The sequence below is a fragment of the Kryptolebias marmoratus genome, linkage group LG16 (genome assembly GCF_001649575.2).
Source record: "Kryptolebias marmoratus isolate JLee-2015 linkage group LG16, ASM164957v2, whole genome shotgun sequence".
Classification (NCBI taxonomy): Eukaryota; Metazoa; Chordata; class Actinopteri; order Cyprinodontiformes; family Rivulidae; genus Kryptolebias; species Kryptolebias marmoratus.
In genome coordinates, this window is record NC_051445.1 from 16,409,863 (window position 1) to 16,426,337 (window position 16,475).

At 42.8% G+C, this 16,475-nt stretch overlaps 3 protein-coding genes across 3 annotated transcripts; 2 read left to right on the plus strand and 1 right to left on the minus strand.

Annotated features, from left to right (window-relative positions):
• Window positions 1-177: 177 nt before the first annotated feature.
• Window positions 178-7,590, plus strand: fez2 (fasciculation and elongation protein zeta 2). The gene is given in 10 exon segments (XM_037980279.1): window positions 178-661; window positions 663-825; window positions 2,263-2,365; window positions 2,540-2,656; window positions 2,730-2,862; window positions 2,948-3,213; window positions 3,379-3,459; window positions 3,593-3,668; window positions 3,745-3,810; window positions 6,718-7,590. Coding segments are annotated over 10 exon segments (1,119 nt in total). The 5' UTR covers window positions 178-564; the 3' UTR covers window positions 6,735-7,590.
• On the minus strand, window positions 7,356-13,225 carry LOC108249048 (CUB domain-containing protein 1). Its single transcript, XM_017438185.3, has 8 exons — window positions 13,163-13,225; window positions 12,234-12,320; window positions 11,212-11,307; window positions 10,506-10,721; window positions 10,085-10,432; window positions 9,649-10,008; window positions 9,172-9,253; window positions 7,356-8,595 (listed from the first exon to the last, which is right to left on the minus strand). Exons 1-8 carry the CDS (start codon window positions 13,185-13,187, stop codon window positions 8,430-8,432), a joined length of 1,380 nt encoding a protein of 459 aa, XP_017293674.2. The 5' UTR covers window positions 13,188-13,225; the 3' UTR covers window positions 7,356-8,429.
• Window positions 12,458-15,236, plus strand: clec3ba (C-type lectin domain family 3, member Ba). Its single transcript, XM_017438186.3, has 3 exons — window positions 12,458-12,935; window positions 13,022-13,111; window positions 14,061-15,236. The coding sequence occupies exons 1-3, from the start codon at window positions 12,836-12,838 to the stop codon at window positions 14,459-14,461; spliced, it is 591 nt and encodes a 196-aa protein (XP_017293675.1). The 5' UTR covers window positions 12,458-12,835; the 3' UTR covers window positions 14,462-15,236.
• The last annotated feature ends 1,239 nt before the right edge of the window (window positions 15,237-16,475 follow it).

Genomic DNA, 16,475 nt, shown 5'->3' on the forward strand with positions numbered 1-16,475 from the left:
TTGACTTCACATTTCAACTTAGTATCTCAAAATCATGATTTAGCATTTCAAAATGATGACTTAGTATCTTGAAAGTATATAGTATCTCAATATTGACTTAATTATGACGTAATACCTTAAAATCATGACTTAGCATCAGATAATTATGACTTATCTTAAAATTCTGACTTAGCATTTCAAATTGATGGCTTAGTAGCTTAAAAGTATGGCATAGTAAATCGATATTGACTTAATTATGACGTAATACCTCAAAATCATGACTTATTATCTCATAATTATGACTTAATATATAGAAATTATGGGATGCTAGCATCTGGTAAATATGACTTGGGATCTTTTTCCTTTTTCTAAGTGGTGAAAGTGGGATTCCACACAATAATAAACAAACATAAATAAACAACACATTTCCCTCCTTCTCCCCCTGCTGCCCTCGGCTCCATCCTGTCACCACTAGTGGGCCCGGCGTCGCCTCGGTCCAGACAGACGGAGAGGATGAGGATGAGGAAGAGGCCTACCGGTCCTGAACCAACGACTCCATCGTTAACCCGGGCCGATTAGCGCAGCATGGTCCGGGCCATGGCCGCACCGATCGCACATTTGGACGACGAGCAGCCGGGCCCGGCGGACGACGCGACCGGCCTCTGTGAGGGGGAGCTGCCGCCTCAGCGAGCCGGCTGACGGCAGGTGCTCCCCGGGGCTAACTGGAGGCTTCGGGTCGGCGGAGGACCCGGCGGAACCTGCGGGGAGCTTTCCTGCGTGTGTCGGAGGCGCTGAGGGCGAAGCGGACAGCCTGGGAGCGGTGGAGTCCCTGCTGGAGAAGGACCAGTGAGTGTTGGTGTTTGTGTTTGTGTGGCCTGTCTGCCTGCAGCATTGTTTACCTTCATGTTTACCTTCATGTTTACCTCCATGTTTACCTTCATGTTTACCATGTTTACCTTCATGTTTACCATCATGTTTACCATCATGTTTACTTTCATGTTTACCTCCATATTTACCATCATGTTTACCTCCATGTTTACCATGTTTACCTTCATGTTTACCTTCATGTTTACCATCATGTTTACCTTCATGTTTACAGTCATGTTTACTGTGTTTTACAGTCATGTGTACCATCATGTGTACCATCATGTGTACCATCATGTGTACCATCATGTGTACCATCATGTGTAACATCATGTGTACCATCATGTGTACCAGGCTTACTGATCTTAAAGACCTTTTAGCTGCTGTGGGCCATTTAAAGTGCAAAGAAAAGATTAGCAGACAAATAACAACAATCTGCATCTGTGAAAATACCCCCAGAATTAAAAAAGGGCTCTTGTGAGTATAATTTTACAGGATTTTCAGTTCAGTAATATGTGTAATACCTCATTATCTACTCATAAACGACAACAGTGATCGATGCAAACCATTCAGCTAATAATAGTGAGGAAATCATTCAGCACTTCTCACAAGATAAATTTATCTTTAATTATTTATGCTGACCCATTTATTTCAGTGCCATCTCAAATCTATTTAAAGGTGGAAATTCCCTGAATCAGAAACATCATTAATATTTCAAACCTTAGTAATAACAATAAGAAGAACTGCCCCAGAATATGCCCTCAGTTACCTGCTGCAGCTCTGGGGTAAACGTTGACGCACACCATCAGACGTGTTTTCACCTTGATAAGATAAGTTGGGGATTATATCTTTAACCCTGGCAGCTGATGGCTTTAATCTGGCTGTTATGTTTGTAGGTGTGGCGTCTAAATGTATTTTCTTCGGCGTCCCCTGTACTTGACCAAAATGTGGTCTTATTTTCGGTTAGCTTACAGAAAATGTAGGCGTACTGCTTGACCGATCCGATCAAACTTAATTAAATATTAGGTTTAATTAATGTTTAACAGCAAACTAGGGAAGAAAAGTCTCATAAAGTGAACATGTAAGGAAGAGAAATGCAATTTTGTCCATAATTTGTTGAAACGGTGAGTTTTAACGTAGCATTAAAGTGCAAAAATATTAAAAATGATATGACTGTGAAAACAAAGTTAGACGTTTTAACTAAAAACACCTGCAAGTATGAACAAAATATAAAAAAACAACAAAAAAGATGGTCGAGAGGGTTTCTGGTTTGATTCAAGTCTATCCTTAGAAGTGAAATACTCTCATAAATTACTTCCCACAATGCATCACATCTCACACCTTTTTAAACTTTCCCGCCTTGTTGTCATCAAACTTCCTAAAAGTGACCCGGGTTGTGTGTAAATCCTACTTTTCCAGAATCTGGAGCGCTCTGACCAGCAGCTACGCTCAGGTGATGCCGGTGGACTGGAAGCGGTCGCGGACTCGCTCCCTCTACATCTCCACGTTCAACCTGGAGGAGGTACCACCTCCGCCCTTCCTCTTCTCGTTTCCTGCCCCAGTTTTCCCTCATCCCCCTCCCAAATCTGCCCTCTGCTCGTCCGTCCCGCAAATCTCAAATTGTCATTGTGCGCAGGGTTTAAGCGCTGTGATTAAATCCCTCCCCTCCCCCCCCTTTTGCTCTCTGCCCGGACAGAGAAAGAGGGACGTCGCGGCGGAGCTGTCGGACGAGGAGGAGCTGAGGGAGCAGCTGGACATGCACTCCATCATCGTCCCCTGCCTGGAAGAGGAGCCCCTGGTCACGGCGGAGCAGGTGCGGTGCGGCTCGGCAGCTCGGCTTAAAGGCCGGAGGGGTCGTTTTGTGACTGCGTTGCTGCTCTGCGCAGGTGATCGAGGAGATCGAGGAGATGATGCAGGACTCACCCGACGTGGACGCAGAGCACAACCCGTCACAGTCGGACCTGTCCATGCTGTCCCTGTCTCTGGACATCCAGCTGTCCAGCCCCGGCTTTGAGGACAGTGAGTGTCCGCTGCTTTACATTAATTTCCCCCCCTGCACACACACACAAATATCTTGTGTTTAATGGTCCGCCCGTGGCTCCAGGGCTGAGGGCTCTGAGCGCTGCAGAGCTGTCGGAGCACCTGAGGGAGGCGGAGGTGAACATCCGGAGGTTTTCAGAGGAGCTGGTCCAGCAGCTGGCCATCAGGGACGAGCTGGACTTTGAGAAGGAGGTCAAGAACAGCTTCATCTCGGCGCTCATCGACGTGCAGAACCGGCAGAAGGAGCACCGGGAGTCGCTGAAGAAGAAGAAGAAGCTTAAAGGTGGAGCTGCGACGGGGCCGGGCGTCACGGAGAAAACACCGGCGTCGGTAATGAGTCGATATCAGTCCGTCTTTGTGACTTTCTTTCTGTCTTTGCCTTCTGAGTAATGAGCGAAAGGCCTGCCTCTATTTTCGGTCAAACTGCACTTTCCCCCTCCTGACGTTTTCACCTCTCTTCATGTGTTTCCTCCACTTTCCCTCCTTCCTCCTCAGCGCTTCAGCATGGAGGGAATCTCCTCCGTTATTCAAAACAGCTTTCGGCAAACATTTGGGAGTGGGTGCAGTGAAAGACAGGTTACTGTTCTCTGCTGTTTTAGCTGCTCAAGTCGATCTTTTATTTATTTATTTTTGTAGTTTTGCCCTAGATTTGAACGCACCACAGATCTAAGCTAACTTATACATTTTGTTTGTCGTCTCCCTCCAATAGTATTTGACCACAGTTATCCCTTATGAGAAAAAAGGACACCCTCCGTCTGTCGAAGACCTCCAGATCCTGACAAAGAGTAAGCGTCTTCATCTCTGCGATGATGTTTGACTTATTGCAGCGGAGTCACTTTGATTTATCGCTTAACTCTGCAGTTCTGCAGGCGATGAGAGACGACAGCGACAAGGTGCCCGGCCTCCTGACAGATTACATTCTCAACGGTGAGTGGTCAGTGCTGCTAAAGTCAGTATCTCGCTGGGCTGCGACTGTTTGCGACTAGTTGGAAACACAAAACTGGGAGGAAAATGCTCAGATTTTTTACTTAGATCACAGAAGTGCGTTGGTACTTATGACACTGTTGCAAATAAATTGCAACATTCCTGTGAATGATGTAAATGGTAAATGGTCTGTACTTATATAGCGCCTTTCTAGCCAACCCAGGCCACTCAAAGTGCTTCACAACACAATCTGTGTCCTCATTTCCCCATCCTCACACAGTCATACAGCACTGAATCTCTACACAGCTGATCTGAATAAATCATTCTGTAGAGTCTAATCAGTGCTTTAGATCACATTCATACACCGATGGGTCACATCGGAGGCAGGGAGGGGTTCAGTGTCTGACCCAGGGACACTTTGACATGTAGCATACTGCTGGAATCGAACCTCCAACTCTCTCGTTGGAGGTCCACTGCTGTAACCACCCACATTATTAGTTACAGAGTGTCTCAATATGACCAGATGCCTGCCTGCAACAACTCTGTGAGAAACTTTGCTGTGCGACTCGCCCAAGGAAACTGAGAAGCCTAGCGGACGTTTCGAGGCATTTTGGAAACTCTTTCACGAATCTGTCGGCAGCAGTCGCAGCCTGGTGAGATACAGGCCTGAAGATGTTTCTACAACTTGACTTCTGTTCAGCTGTATCGATTGGACACGGTTAAGAAAAACTGACGCTTCGTGTCTGTATAAAGGCTTAGCTAAGGTCCGTCTTTACAGCTGCGAGACAAGAATCAGTCAAAACACGAGTCTGGATAGGAATCCAAAACCATTTCTAGTATTTATAGAGCCAAAAGCACAGCAGACTTCATTTTTTAAGAATAATAATAATAAGAATGAAATCTAAAGTGTCTGTGTGGAGCTCTCCAAGAACTAGATTTAATGATAAACTGATGAGAAAGAGGACCCTTTTCAGCTGGGAATTTAAATAAAGGGCCCCCGAATGAGTCCCGAAGGAAGCAGAATGATTTTATCTGTTGAAACAAACATCAAACTATCTGTCCTCCATATGACTGATGTCTGTGGAAAGGGAATCCCACCGATCCTCGAGTCATGACCAACATTCCTACAGCCCAACATGGTGGTGGCAGCATCATTCTGCTGGGAGGTTTTTATGTGGTGTAGCCACCAGGGAAAGAGAGATGCCCCAAAAAAGAGAACAATCCAGAGTAAAAACTCTGATCCCTCTCAGTCTGTGGGGGAAGTTTACATTTCAGCAAAAACAAAACAAAACAAAAACAAAAACGCTCTGGGGCGTCTTAAAAAAGATCTGAGTCTGGGCCTAAACCCTCTGTGACCTCTGGACCCCGACGCTCCTCATCATGTCTGTTAAAGCCTGAAACCATCCGAAAAGGAAAAATTGAAAGAAAAACATCCGAAGTAGAAGCTGAGAAGTGAGCTTTTAGATTCATTCCCAAGGAGAATTGAAGCTTTCTCTGCTTCCAAAGATGCTTTTCTCAAGTCCTGAGTTAAATGTCTGAATTTTTATGTACGTCGGCTCATTATTTTTGTATTTTTTATTATCTGACAGAAGCCATAAAAACAACATAGAAGATGGATAAAGCATGGTTAGAATAAACAGAGTGGCAGTAATATAGTATTAGCTTAATAATACAGAAAAACTAAACCAACAAAACAAACTAAAAAAATACAATTGTAAAAGAATGATGAAGAAGAAAGATGCTCTTTAAATGTACTTTTTCTGTTTGTGTTGCTTTGACGCCCCTTCTGATGTGTTTAGTCCTGCCTCCTTGCTTAATGCTGGGTTTACTCTCAGTTTTTGTTGGTAATCAGTGTTCCTCTGTGTGTTTTATGTGGTTTCTTCTCCCTGTTGGTCTGGTCCTGTGGTTGTCTTCTCGTGTCTCTTTGTGTGTTCTTCCTCCTGTCCTCTGTTCACCGAGCCCCACCTGGGCCTTAAGGCCGGCTCCTGGTTCCTGGATTTACATTTGGATTTTCTTTAACTGGAGTTTTCTAAGTCTGCTATGAACCTGCAGCACCCTCAGCTCTCTGTGAGCTTATAGAGTTTTTGTTTGCTTCGCCTCCAGCCTTGTGTCCTGTTTTTATTCCACCTCACACGTTTCAGACTTAAATATCTCAAAGTGTCTAATGCATGCATGCACGTGAACAGCGTGGTGAAACTACTGCATCTGAAATCAACTTTTACAGTGCAAATGATGCAGTTCTCAGTAAACATTTTAATGTGTCACCCAGTCACCCTGCAGCTGTAAAATTACACAAAATCAGCCACGAGGATCTTTTTACAGCATGCCAGTTCAAAATAAATATGATAATTTCAGCCGAAATGTTTCGGGTATTATTCAGCAATGGTTAAGCTTTAAAAATCTGTTCTCACGCAGACTTTTTTTTTGTCTTTTGTGTGTCTTTTCTTTTCACATTCTCTCTGTTTTCTTGTCTTTCTCTCCATCCTGTTTGTCCTCTGCACATCCTCCTCCTGCCTGACTCACTAGCTCTGGTCTGAGCGATGGACGGAGAGGTTTGTTCACATCTAAAGTGCGTTGTTGTGTTGTCGCTCACGGCGTGAGACTGCCCCCTCTCTACCACCGAGCGTAGTTCAGTCTGACCCCCTCTGACCCCCGATCAGCTGCAGCTCAGCTGGTGGCGTGTTTTAGTCTGTAGACTCACAGGTATTGGATTTTAGAGCTCTTTAAGGGCTGCAGTTTATATTTTAGTCTCTGATAAATAGTTCAGTGGCTCTGCAGAGGCTGCATTTGCGAGCATTAAACTGTAACAACAGCGTAAATTGAGATTTTTCCTGTTTTTCCTCGTCTTTATCCCACATCCTGTCAGTTTCAGCTCCTTCTAATGTGGAAATCTGCTGGTTTTTTTTCCAGTGTTTTGCCCGACGTAGACCAGGAGGACAGAGACTGACTCTGCGAAGGCTATCGATAGTTTACCGTGACAATGAAGATGAAGAGGAGTCGTACATCTCGAAAACACAAAGCACACTTAAAGGGATAGTTCAGATCTTTTGAAGTAGGGTTATATGAAAAGGTTATGAGCATGTAATATCTTACCTGCTGCATAAAGCTCTTTGAACGGCCTCAGTTTGGAGAAATAGTTTCTTTATGACCAGACTGATGAGCTCATGGCTGGTCAGAGCAAGACTGAGAATAAAGAATAAACAACTTTAATCTTATGGTCAATCCAATCAGTTAAACTCTGTTTCTCCAAGCTGAGGTCGTTCAGTGGGCTATCTACAACAGGTAAGATATTCATCGTTCAGAACCTTTCCACAGAACCCCGCTTCAGAAGGTCCGAGGTGTCACTTTAATTTATTCCTGAATGTTTTTACCTCTATGAGTGTCCATTTTTGTGATCTGGTTTGGATTCACTCGTATTTATTTTATGTTGAGCACCAGGAGCTGCAAACTTATTGCATTCCTGTGACTTTAGATGTTTTTTTTTTCTTTTTGGTGTGCGTTTGGTTTTCTTGCACTGTAGAAGTGTGTTTTAAAAACGCAATGTTATTAAAAAAAAAAAAAAATCCAGATAAAGGATTTTAATTAAGGGCAAAGCTGTAATGCAAAGGGCTTAATATTCATGAAGCAATGCACTACGTCTGAGACAAGAAACAAATGCACTAAGTGCGGAAAGTGGAGTCTTTTTTCAAAGAGCTTTTAAAGCAGAACATTCATAGGACATGCATAAGAAAAAAAAAAGAAACAAGAAGAGATCCTGAGCATCACAGGTTTAATAGCAGCTAATGAAACAGATCAAATAGGTGCAATAAACATCATAAAAATGCACAAGTAATAAGGAAAATGGTCTCTGAATCCAGCCTGGAAAGTATCCGTCTAAAATGTGCAATCTGTACCCATCAGTATCACGTCTTTATTATTATTTAGTGTCAGCTGGCTGAGATGATGATAATAAACTAGCTATGCATTAAAGTAAAACCTGAATCTGACCCAAACACTGTCTGTACTCTGAATCAGAGCTCGAATCACCGATCTCCCCGCTGTTCGACCAATCATCCCTCTCTTTGTATTGCTTCGGACGAACTGCCTTTGCCTCAACGTTTGTACGTCACAAAGAACGTATTTTAATTGAATGTCATCTTACCTCACAACTTACAGACGTTGAGCCTCTGTTTCTATTTCATTTGTAAATATTGTATTTTGAATATAATAAAAAACAAACATTCTGCCTAAGAACACGTCGTTGCCGTCATCATTTGAGACCAGGGGGAGAACGGGTCAGATTCTCTGTAATTCCTCAGCTTTATCCCTTTTGTTCCCAGCAGGTCTGAGCAGGCTGACGTTCACGATCCTGGTTCTGGTTCTGCTTGTGGTTTCTTCCCGTTAGAAGGAAGTCATTCCTTCCCACTGTCGCCCTCCGCCCCGTGTTTGCTGCTGGTCCACTTAGATAATCAGCATTTTTACTAATTTACGTTTTAAAACAAACTGAATCTGAGTATCTTATCACTGAATGAAATTATGTGCCTTTAATTAGATTCGACTCTGGATCTGTTTCGAACTGAATTAGACTCTAGTTTGATCTGAATGGTACGTTGCTTTTTTTCACACAGAGCCGTGAGTTGGTGCTAAATAAATGAGCTGGACTGAAAGTGAGCCGAGGAAAGAAACGGGTCGCCAGCGGAGGACTCGTTGTCCTGACGGGTTTTTGGGCCTCTGTTGTTTTCCGGCTGGAGGTTGGTGTCATCCGGACCGTCGACAGATACTCGATTGTAGAGCTTCTTTATTTTCCGCCTTTTCAGCAAAAAACAAAACAAAACAAGAACATAAGAATGGAAATAGAACCTCTCTTCATTAGGGATTGATGATATTCAGTTTTTTTAGAGAAAATTATTTTGATGCTGTATAATTATTCATTTATGTCTTTTAATTTGTAATGTGTGCAGCATCTTCTCTAATAGTTTTTTGTACATTGGTTAACTTGGCTCAAGCAATAATTTAAACTTCCTCATTGAAGGACAAATAAAGAATTATTCCATTCTATTATTAATCTGAACATAAACACGGCTGCAAATTAAAGGAGCCTCTTTGGTTATTTTAAACAATTTCTAGACATTTTGTGTATTTATGTCTGTCTTCAAGTAATTTTGCACTTCACAGTTGTTGTTTGGCTCAAAATAGAAAAAAAGTTCTGGACCGGTGGATGGTTCCTAAGTTTCTTTGGACCCCTGGATGGGTTTGTGGCTCAAAGCAGCCTTGAATAAACTTCTTCAGCTGAAGTGTTTGACATAAAGAGGTTTTTAAATCAGTTTCTTGTGCTACTTAAAAAAAAGACAAAGTCTGAATGAAACGAAAAGCAGAAGAACTCACCCAATATAGATGCAGACTGGCGTAATAAGAAAAATAACCACAGGAATAGTCACCACACAGAGGATGATAATCAGGTGATGGTCTAAAAAAAGAAAAACAGCAATTAAATATAAGCTTTTATTCTAATTTTCTGATAATCTCAGGCAAGCACAATCGTTCACACACTAATGCAAACAGTGTGGAGGCAGTCTGAGGGTTTTTACTTACAAAACAGCAGGAAAAAAAATCCTTTTTGTTTAATTTCTTTTTTAAATATTAAAGTTATTAAACAGATTTTTGGAGACCAATCACACTAAACAGTTTATATAGATAAGAAGCAACACAAGATACTGTTTATATATAGAAAAACCTCATGAAAACAGTTTGATTCCATCAGAAGTGCTATAAATAAAAACTTTGCTGTGGTTTAGGTTTATCAAACTGCCTCTTAATCAAAACAACCTGAATCCCACGCAGCATAATAAAAAGCAGCTCAACCTTGAGAACTTGAAGCAGACACCGTGAAGCTCAGGGAGAGTCCAGAACCAGGAAGCTCTCCGTCCACCTCACAGTTGCTGAGGATCATTGAGAAGTTCTCCTGGAGCTGCTGTGGCTGGGCTTTGTCCAGGCTCAGAACCAACAATGGCCTCAGGGCGCCGCAGTACTCCACCGCCGGCTCCTTCCTCAAACACCGAGGCTGTGCGACGCTCCGAAACTCGACAGCTGCTTGGTGGTCGAGTGGGACCTGGAAGTCCCACTCCATCACCCCGTCATCAGGAACACTGTCGGGGTAGTTTGGCGAGAGCAGCTCAGTGGTCGATGTGCCCTTTGGTAACGTGAGGGAGACTCTGGCAGGAGCTGCAACGGAAATAAATCCAACAAACTGTGACTTTGAAAGATGCAAATGAAAACAGATACAAAATAAGAAACTCACACTTGATCTCCTCCCCGACAGACACATCAACCTGCTCGTCCTGCAGCTTCTGTCCTGCAGGGACATCCACAGAAAAGCTGCCCTGACTCGTGACCTCAGCCGTGCTGATGGAACCAGACCTGCAGTACTTCCCTACAAGAACGTTTCCTGTAGCCAGGAGAGTGAAGGTGTGTTTATCAGAACACGTTTCTGATGGACCGATCTGTCTCAGGCCCATCTTAGTGAAGTCCAACTTGAAGGCTTTTGGAGCTTTTATGTTCCAGGTGAACCTGCGGGGAAAAGCCAACAAGCTCTGCAAACCGGAGTCATCCTGGATGATGTGGTTGCTGCACGAGCTCGCGCTGCAGTCTGGGTGGAGAAACAGATGTTTTACACTCTTAAAGCCAACGATCAAGACGAGGACGTTCAGTTTGAGTCTCACCTATGTTTCGCACAGTTTCCACAATAAAGACGTCCTCAGGTTCGGGGCAGGTAAACTCCACGGAGACAGGAGTGGTGTCTGTTAACAGCAGAAGGGTGCTACACTGTGGTGAACCACCTGAACTTATGCACACTTTGCAAATGTTAGCCTGACTACTGCTGCTGCTGATCTTCAGGGTGGAGCCCTGACCAGGAGAAACTATGAACTTCTGGACTCCTGGAAAACAAGGAAGAGAAAAACTCTAAAATATACCACACAACCAAAACAAACAGGAGAATAGTATCATGAATACTGAATCAGCATTCACATAATTTCAGTTTCTAGTATGTGTGTTTATCCTCAGGGTAATGTGAATCACCCTTAACTGCTGCTTCATTGTCACACATTTGCTTCCAAGCTCTCTGTTTTTTCGTCAGTGTACACGTCCAGCTATAGACGTGGACAAAACAAACATAACCTATCGTCTGACGCATGATTTGTTGAACCAGCAACATAAAACCACTCAGTTCAGGTGTCCACACATAACAGAGTGTTCCTCTTGACACAAGAATTAATCTGACTTTGTTCCAACAATGAGTGAAATAACTTTATAGTAAATAAAATAAGTCTCAAAATGAATGCAATACATTTGATAATGTGTTTTAATTTAGCGTACATGAAGATCCAAACAGCAGGCCCACCACCTTGCAGAGGTTTTTGTTCTTACCTGATACCACGTAGGCAGCGATGATCATGAGCAAAATCTGGGTGGAGACTTGTCTTGATTTATAAAAAGACATAATGTGGCTGCAGTGGTTCAAGCCTGGGAGAAATAAATTAAAAATCAGCATGTCTTGTTATCAATAGATGGCGTCGCTGTTCACCATTTTCTTCCCCAGGCTGTAGGAGCAGGTCAGTTTGTGGACGACACGACTCATCTACTTCCTGCTGTGTGTCAGGAGTCAAACCCTTATAAACAGGTGAGTAAAGGTGTGGCCAAGATGGCTATTTAGGCAGGGACACAATTCAAAAATAACAAGAACATTGTCAAATAGTGATAAAACACATTCAAAAGTCATCTTGATCGAGGAATTTAATGTTTAGAAACATTAAACTAAGCACATGAAAACGCAGGTTAAAAACAGATTTTGAGCTCTTTTGCTTCTCGTGCTTTTGGGAAATTTTGTAATCTTCTAAATCCATTGCCATTCGTGAACCTTTTGGTGAAGACAAAGCTTCAAATGTTTATTACTTATTAAACAAGTAAATCTAACATTTTGGGTATTTTTTAGAGGGTGGAAGTTATAGCTCGCAAAAAGCCCGAACCAGCTTGAAATGAACTAATCCAAGACAAAAGACCAGGCAGAGAATCAGTAAGTTATAAATAAATAAATAAAAAAGTCATGAAACAGGCAAATATGGTGAACATACTGACCAAAAGAGGAAAGTACAACAACACAAGCCCTTTACTGAAGAAGAAAACAAGACTCTTTTTTAACAAACAATTATACTGACATGCTGATATTTGTAGAGAAAGGTGAAGCAATGAAGAATTGGTTGGATCTTATTTCATATTACATGTGCAAGATTTTGCATTGATTTTATGTGACATGTACGTGATCATTTGGAGCCACAGACATCATCATTTCCCTGTTTCGTTAAAGTCAGGAATGTTCTGGAAAGTGTCACAGACTATTACAAACACATATGACTTTCACAACAGTGTTTCTGTATTATATAAGGCCGTACCACGTGTTCGCTGCGTCTTATCCAACTCGCTGAGGAGATCCAGATGTAGACTCGCAGGAAAACCCCAAAACATCCGACCTCTGGCGCCTTCAGCGTGATCACAGCAGACGACAGAAAGAGACTTTAAAGATTAAATCTACAGCTCGGCAAGAAAGGAACAACACTGACCGTCTCAGAAAGAAACACCTGATCTTATTTCATTTTTTTTTACTTATAGTTGCGCTTGTTAAAAGCCAAAACACGCCCTTATCAGATGGCTAAAAGTTCAAACTCTGATTATCTAAGAAAAGATAAAGACACACTCTGGCATGATTTAAACACATGTGGAGCTGAATTCATGCTTGTCTGAACCCTGTTAAACAGTGTGAAACAACCTGCTCATCACCCACCCTCCCCTCTCTCTCTCCAGGATTTCAAAAGCAACACAAACAGCTGTTGAACATCTGTAAAGCATTTGTTCTCTCTGAGGTAAGACTTCCTCCAAATATCAGCGTGGACCTGAAGTGTGTAAAGCAAAAACAGTTGGACGCTCGGAGCTGAGAGGAGCTTTTTCGCGTTGCTGCAGCAGAACTGTTTCCTCGCCGTGGATCATAATCTTATTAATGATGGAGGCCAAAGGGCTTTGGATAACTCTGTGCCTTCTCCTGCTGGTGGGCTCCTCGCTCCAGCAGACCTCCTCCAAGAAAAGAGGTGGCAAAAAAGGTAGGATTGGTGAGCAGCCTGGACGCTGAAACTACTCCCAGCTCTGCTGCGACGGCTCATGTTGAGATCTTTGCCTCTCTGAACAGAATCTGCTGCCGTTGAAAAGCTGCAGAAGCAGATCGATGATATTGTCCAGGAGCTGAACTTGTTGAAGGAGCAGCAAGCTTTACAGACAGGTACGTTTTACAGCTAAAGTTCTTTCAAAAATACCAAACGATTTGACTCACCGGGGTGGAGGCGATGTTGGCCCATGGAGGGTGGTGGCACCTACTCAGAACTTACTGAAGGATGAAAACAGTTTGAAAAAGAAAACTATGTGCCTTGGTACGTTTCTTTCTGCATTTCAAAACAACCCATAAACAGCTCAGATTTAAAAAAAAGTAATGTATTTATTGCCTGCTGCCATGAAAGGCTGGCGATCATGTAAGTACCTCGTGTGTTTCCGTCTGTTAGTAAAATAACTCACGAACCAATGCCCTATTTTACTGATGTCAAATTAAAATTTGTTGTGGTTGTAGCTGAGAGTCATCCCCATCGCACAGTCTAAGCGGTGACAGATCGCAAAACAGCTTTGTTTAAATTTTGGCATTTAGTGTTCGAGACGATCCCGTCTGCATGTCAGCAAAATATCTCATGAACCAGGGGACGAGTTTTACTAAAAGTCTCTGAAAGTAATAACTGGACGGACATCTGCAATTAATTAACTTTTGAGGTCATCCCAATTCAAAATGGTCATCAGAGCTGTTTGACTTTAGCAAACACAAAAACAACTAACTCAATCATCTGTAACTCACTTTTACACAAACTGAGCTAAAACTGTGTGTTAGCTGAGAGGCATTCACTGCAGTAATAACAGATCATGATCTTTGTTTAAAACTTTAGCATGCAAGGCAGTGGACAATATGCATTCCTTAAATAAATGTTAGTGTTAATATTGATATTCTTGTTTTTGTATTTATTCATATCTTACATCTAAGGAGAGCTTGCACAGAGTCTAGTCAGAGCACATTTTGGTGGTGACCTCTGCTTCAGAGTCTTGAGTTTTGAGCTATATGTCTTAGTTTGGTCAGCGAAGATGAGTCAAAACAAGCATCTGAGCTTGAATCTTCTCATTTGTCCCCTTAGTTTGTCTGAAAGGCACCAAGATTCCCGGCAAGTGTCTCCTGTCCGACCCGGTGAAGAAGACCTTCCATGCTGCGAGCGACGACTGCATCGCCAAAGGTGGCAGCCTGAGCACCCCTCTGACAGGAGACGAGAACGACCTGCTCTACGGCTACGTGCGCCAGAGTCTCGGCCCAGAGGAGCACATCTGGCTGGGCATCAACGACATGGTGACGGACGGCCAGTGGGTGGACCAGTCGGGCTCCAGTGTGCGCTTCAAGAACTGGGAGACGGAGATCACCCGGCAGCCCGATGGAGGCCGCAGCCAGAACTGCGCCAGCCTCTCCGCCACAGCCAGTGGGAAGTGGTTTGATGAGAACTGCAAAGCCGAGAAGGCCTCGGTGTGTGAGTTCAACATTGTCTGAGAGCTGTGGGTGAATCCCTGACATCACTCTGTGCTGATGGTCTTAAAAGTGATCATAATGCGTCTTTCGTCACCATCTCCTGCACGTGTCAGAAGAAAGCAGTAAAAACTATTAAAGTATAAGCTACACTCTAGAACATTCCAATAAAATCATCAAATCTACTTTATGTACATCTTACAGCATTTAAGACAACTCAATAATTAGCTTAATCACTGGATGGCTTCTCTGTGTGCTTAATTTCAATATATGTATATTTAACAACCCTTAGAATAACTTGCACTCTTAAAAATGATATATCAATAATAATGTAATGAAGAGCATTCTTGCTTAAAAAAAACTAAATTGTGAGCTACAATAAGCTGGTTGTAGCTGCTGTATCTCATTTTCCAACCTGGTAATTAATTATGTATATGTAAGCATGAGTGATTACTGAATTTTAAAAAGTGGCTATTAATTAATTAATCGGGTGGAAGAGTAAAATTGGTCCACTGATGTTCACAAATGCCATTTCTTTTACAACTTCTCTGTTTTAAATTCCACACGTTATGCTGATTATATTTTATTGTGATTTTGATAAACGTGCTGCCTTCTTATAAATCTGTTTGTTCTCATCTTGCAAACATGATGGCAATCTTCAGCAGCAAAAGAAAAAGAGAACTCATAAAATCAAACCTGGGTTAGTACAAGTTTTGCTTTCAAAATAAGAGCAAATATTGAATGAAATGTTTCAGCCTAAAAAAAACTGAATAAACAAAAATCTGAAGCAACAAAAAAATGATTTTTTAATGATTGCATTCACTTGCCTCCTCTGTGAATGAGGACCTTATTGTGGTGGAGGCTCACTGGCCTCTACCCATGGGGCCCGGTCGGGCTCAGCCTGAATGAGTTACATGGGTTTGCCTTCCTGTGAGCCCAACACCTGCAGGAGGGGTCATACTGCTCGGGGTAGCAGCCGAAGGTGGGGGCCTTGGTGCTCTGACCTTAGCTCACCAAAGCTGGCTATAGAGACACATCTCTGGTGGGGGAAGGAGCCTGAACTTGTGCGCGAGGTACCACTGGATATAGTCTGGCTCACCTCAATGCACAGTTTGGGTTCTGGAGCCAGTCTCCTTGAGAGGGGTAGGACCTTATTCCACTCTGGAGTTGCCCACAGGGAAGCTTTCCTGTGCCTTTCGGTGGTAGGGACGGGCTCTGATTGTTGTTTGTGTCTATGTGTCGAATGGCACTTTAGACGACCAAGCCTTCTTGGAGTCCTTAGAGGGGGTGCTCGAAGGTGCTCCAGCTGGGGATTCTTCCATTCTTCTGGGGGACTTCAGTGCCCACGTGGGAAATGACAGTGTCCTCTCTGATCTGAACCCTGAGTGGTGTTCTGTTATTGGACTTCTGTGCTCGTCACAGTTTGTCCATGACAAACACCATGTTTGAACATAAGGGTGTCTATAAGTACACATGGCGTCAGGACACCCTAAGCTGGAAATCAAGTTGTATCACCTCAGGCCTGAAAAGGCTGGGTTAAATAGAACTGAGAGGAAGATGAGACCAGAGGAAAAATGAGACTGAATTGAATTTGTATTTTAGCTCAAAGTGAATTAGAATGTGTGTTTGGGTAACAGGGGAGATGTTGTGTTTTCAAGTTTACATAGTGAACTCATTTGCGTTGCTATTATTGATGTTATCACTTCTGGTCACAAGAGGGCGCTGCTGTAACAGCGTAGGGCAGAAGAGGCTGGGTTAAGTAGAAAGGAGACCAGAGGAAGAATGAGACTGAATTGAGTTCTGTAGTGGTGCCTGGTGTTGTCCTTCTCTCATTTATAACTTCCACAACAAGCTTCAGGTAGGTTTTTTGGTAACAGGTTTAAAATCCAGAATAAAAACAAAACAAAAACAAAACCGTGATCCAAAACAAAATTTCTTTTAGCAACTTTAGGCTTTGTCTCCCTCTGCTGCTCATTTTCTAAACTGCAGGAGGCTGCAGGATAATCAGTTTAGCCAGAAGTAATTTAAAAATCTTGTT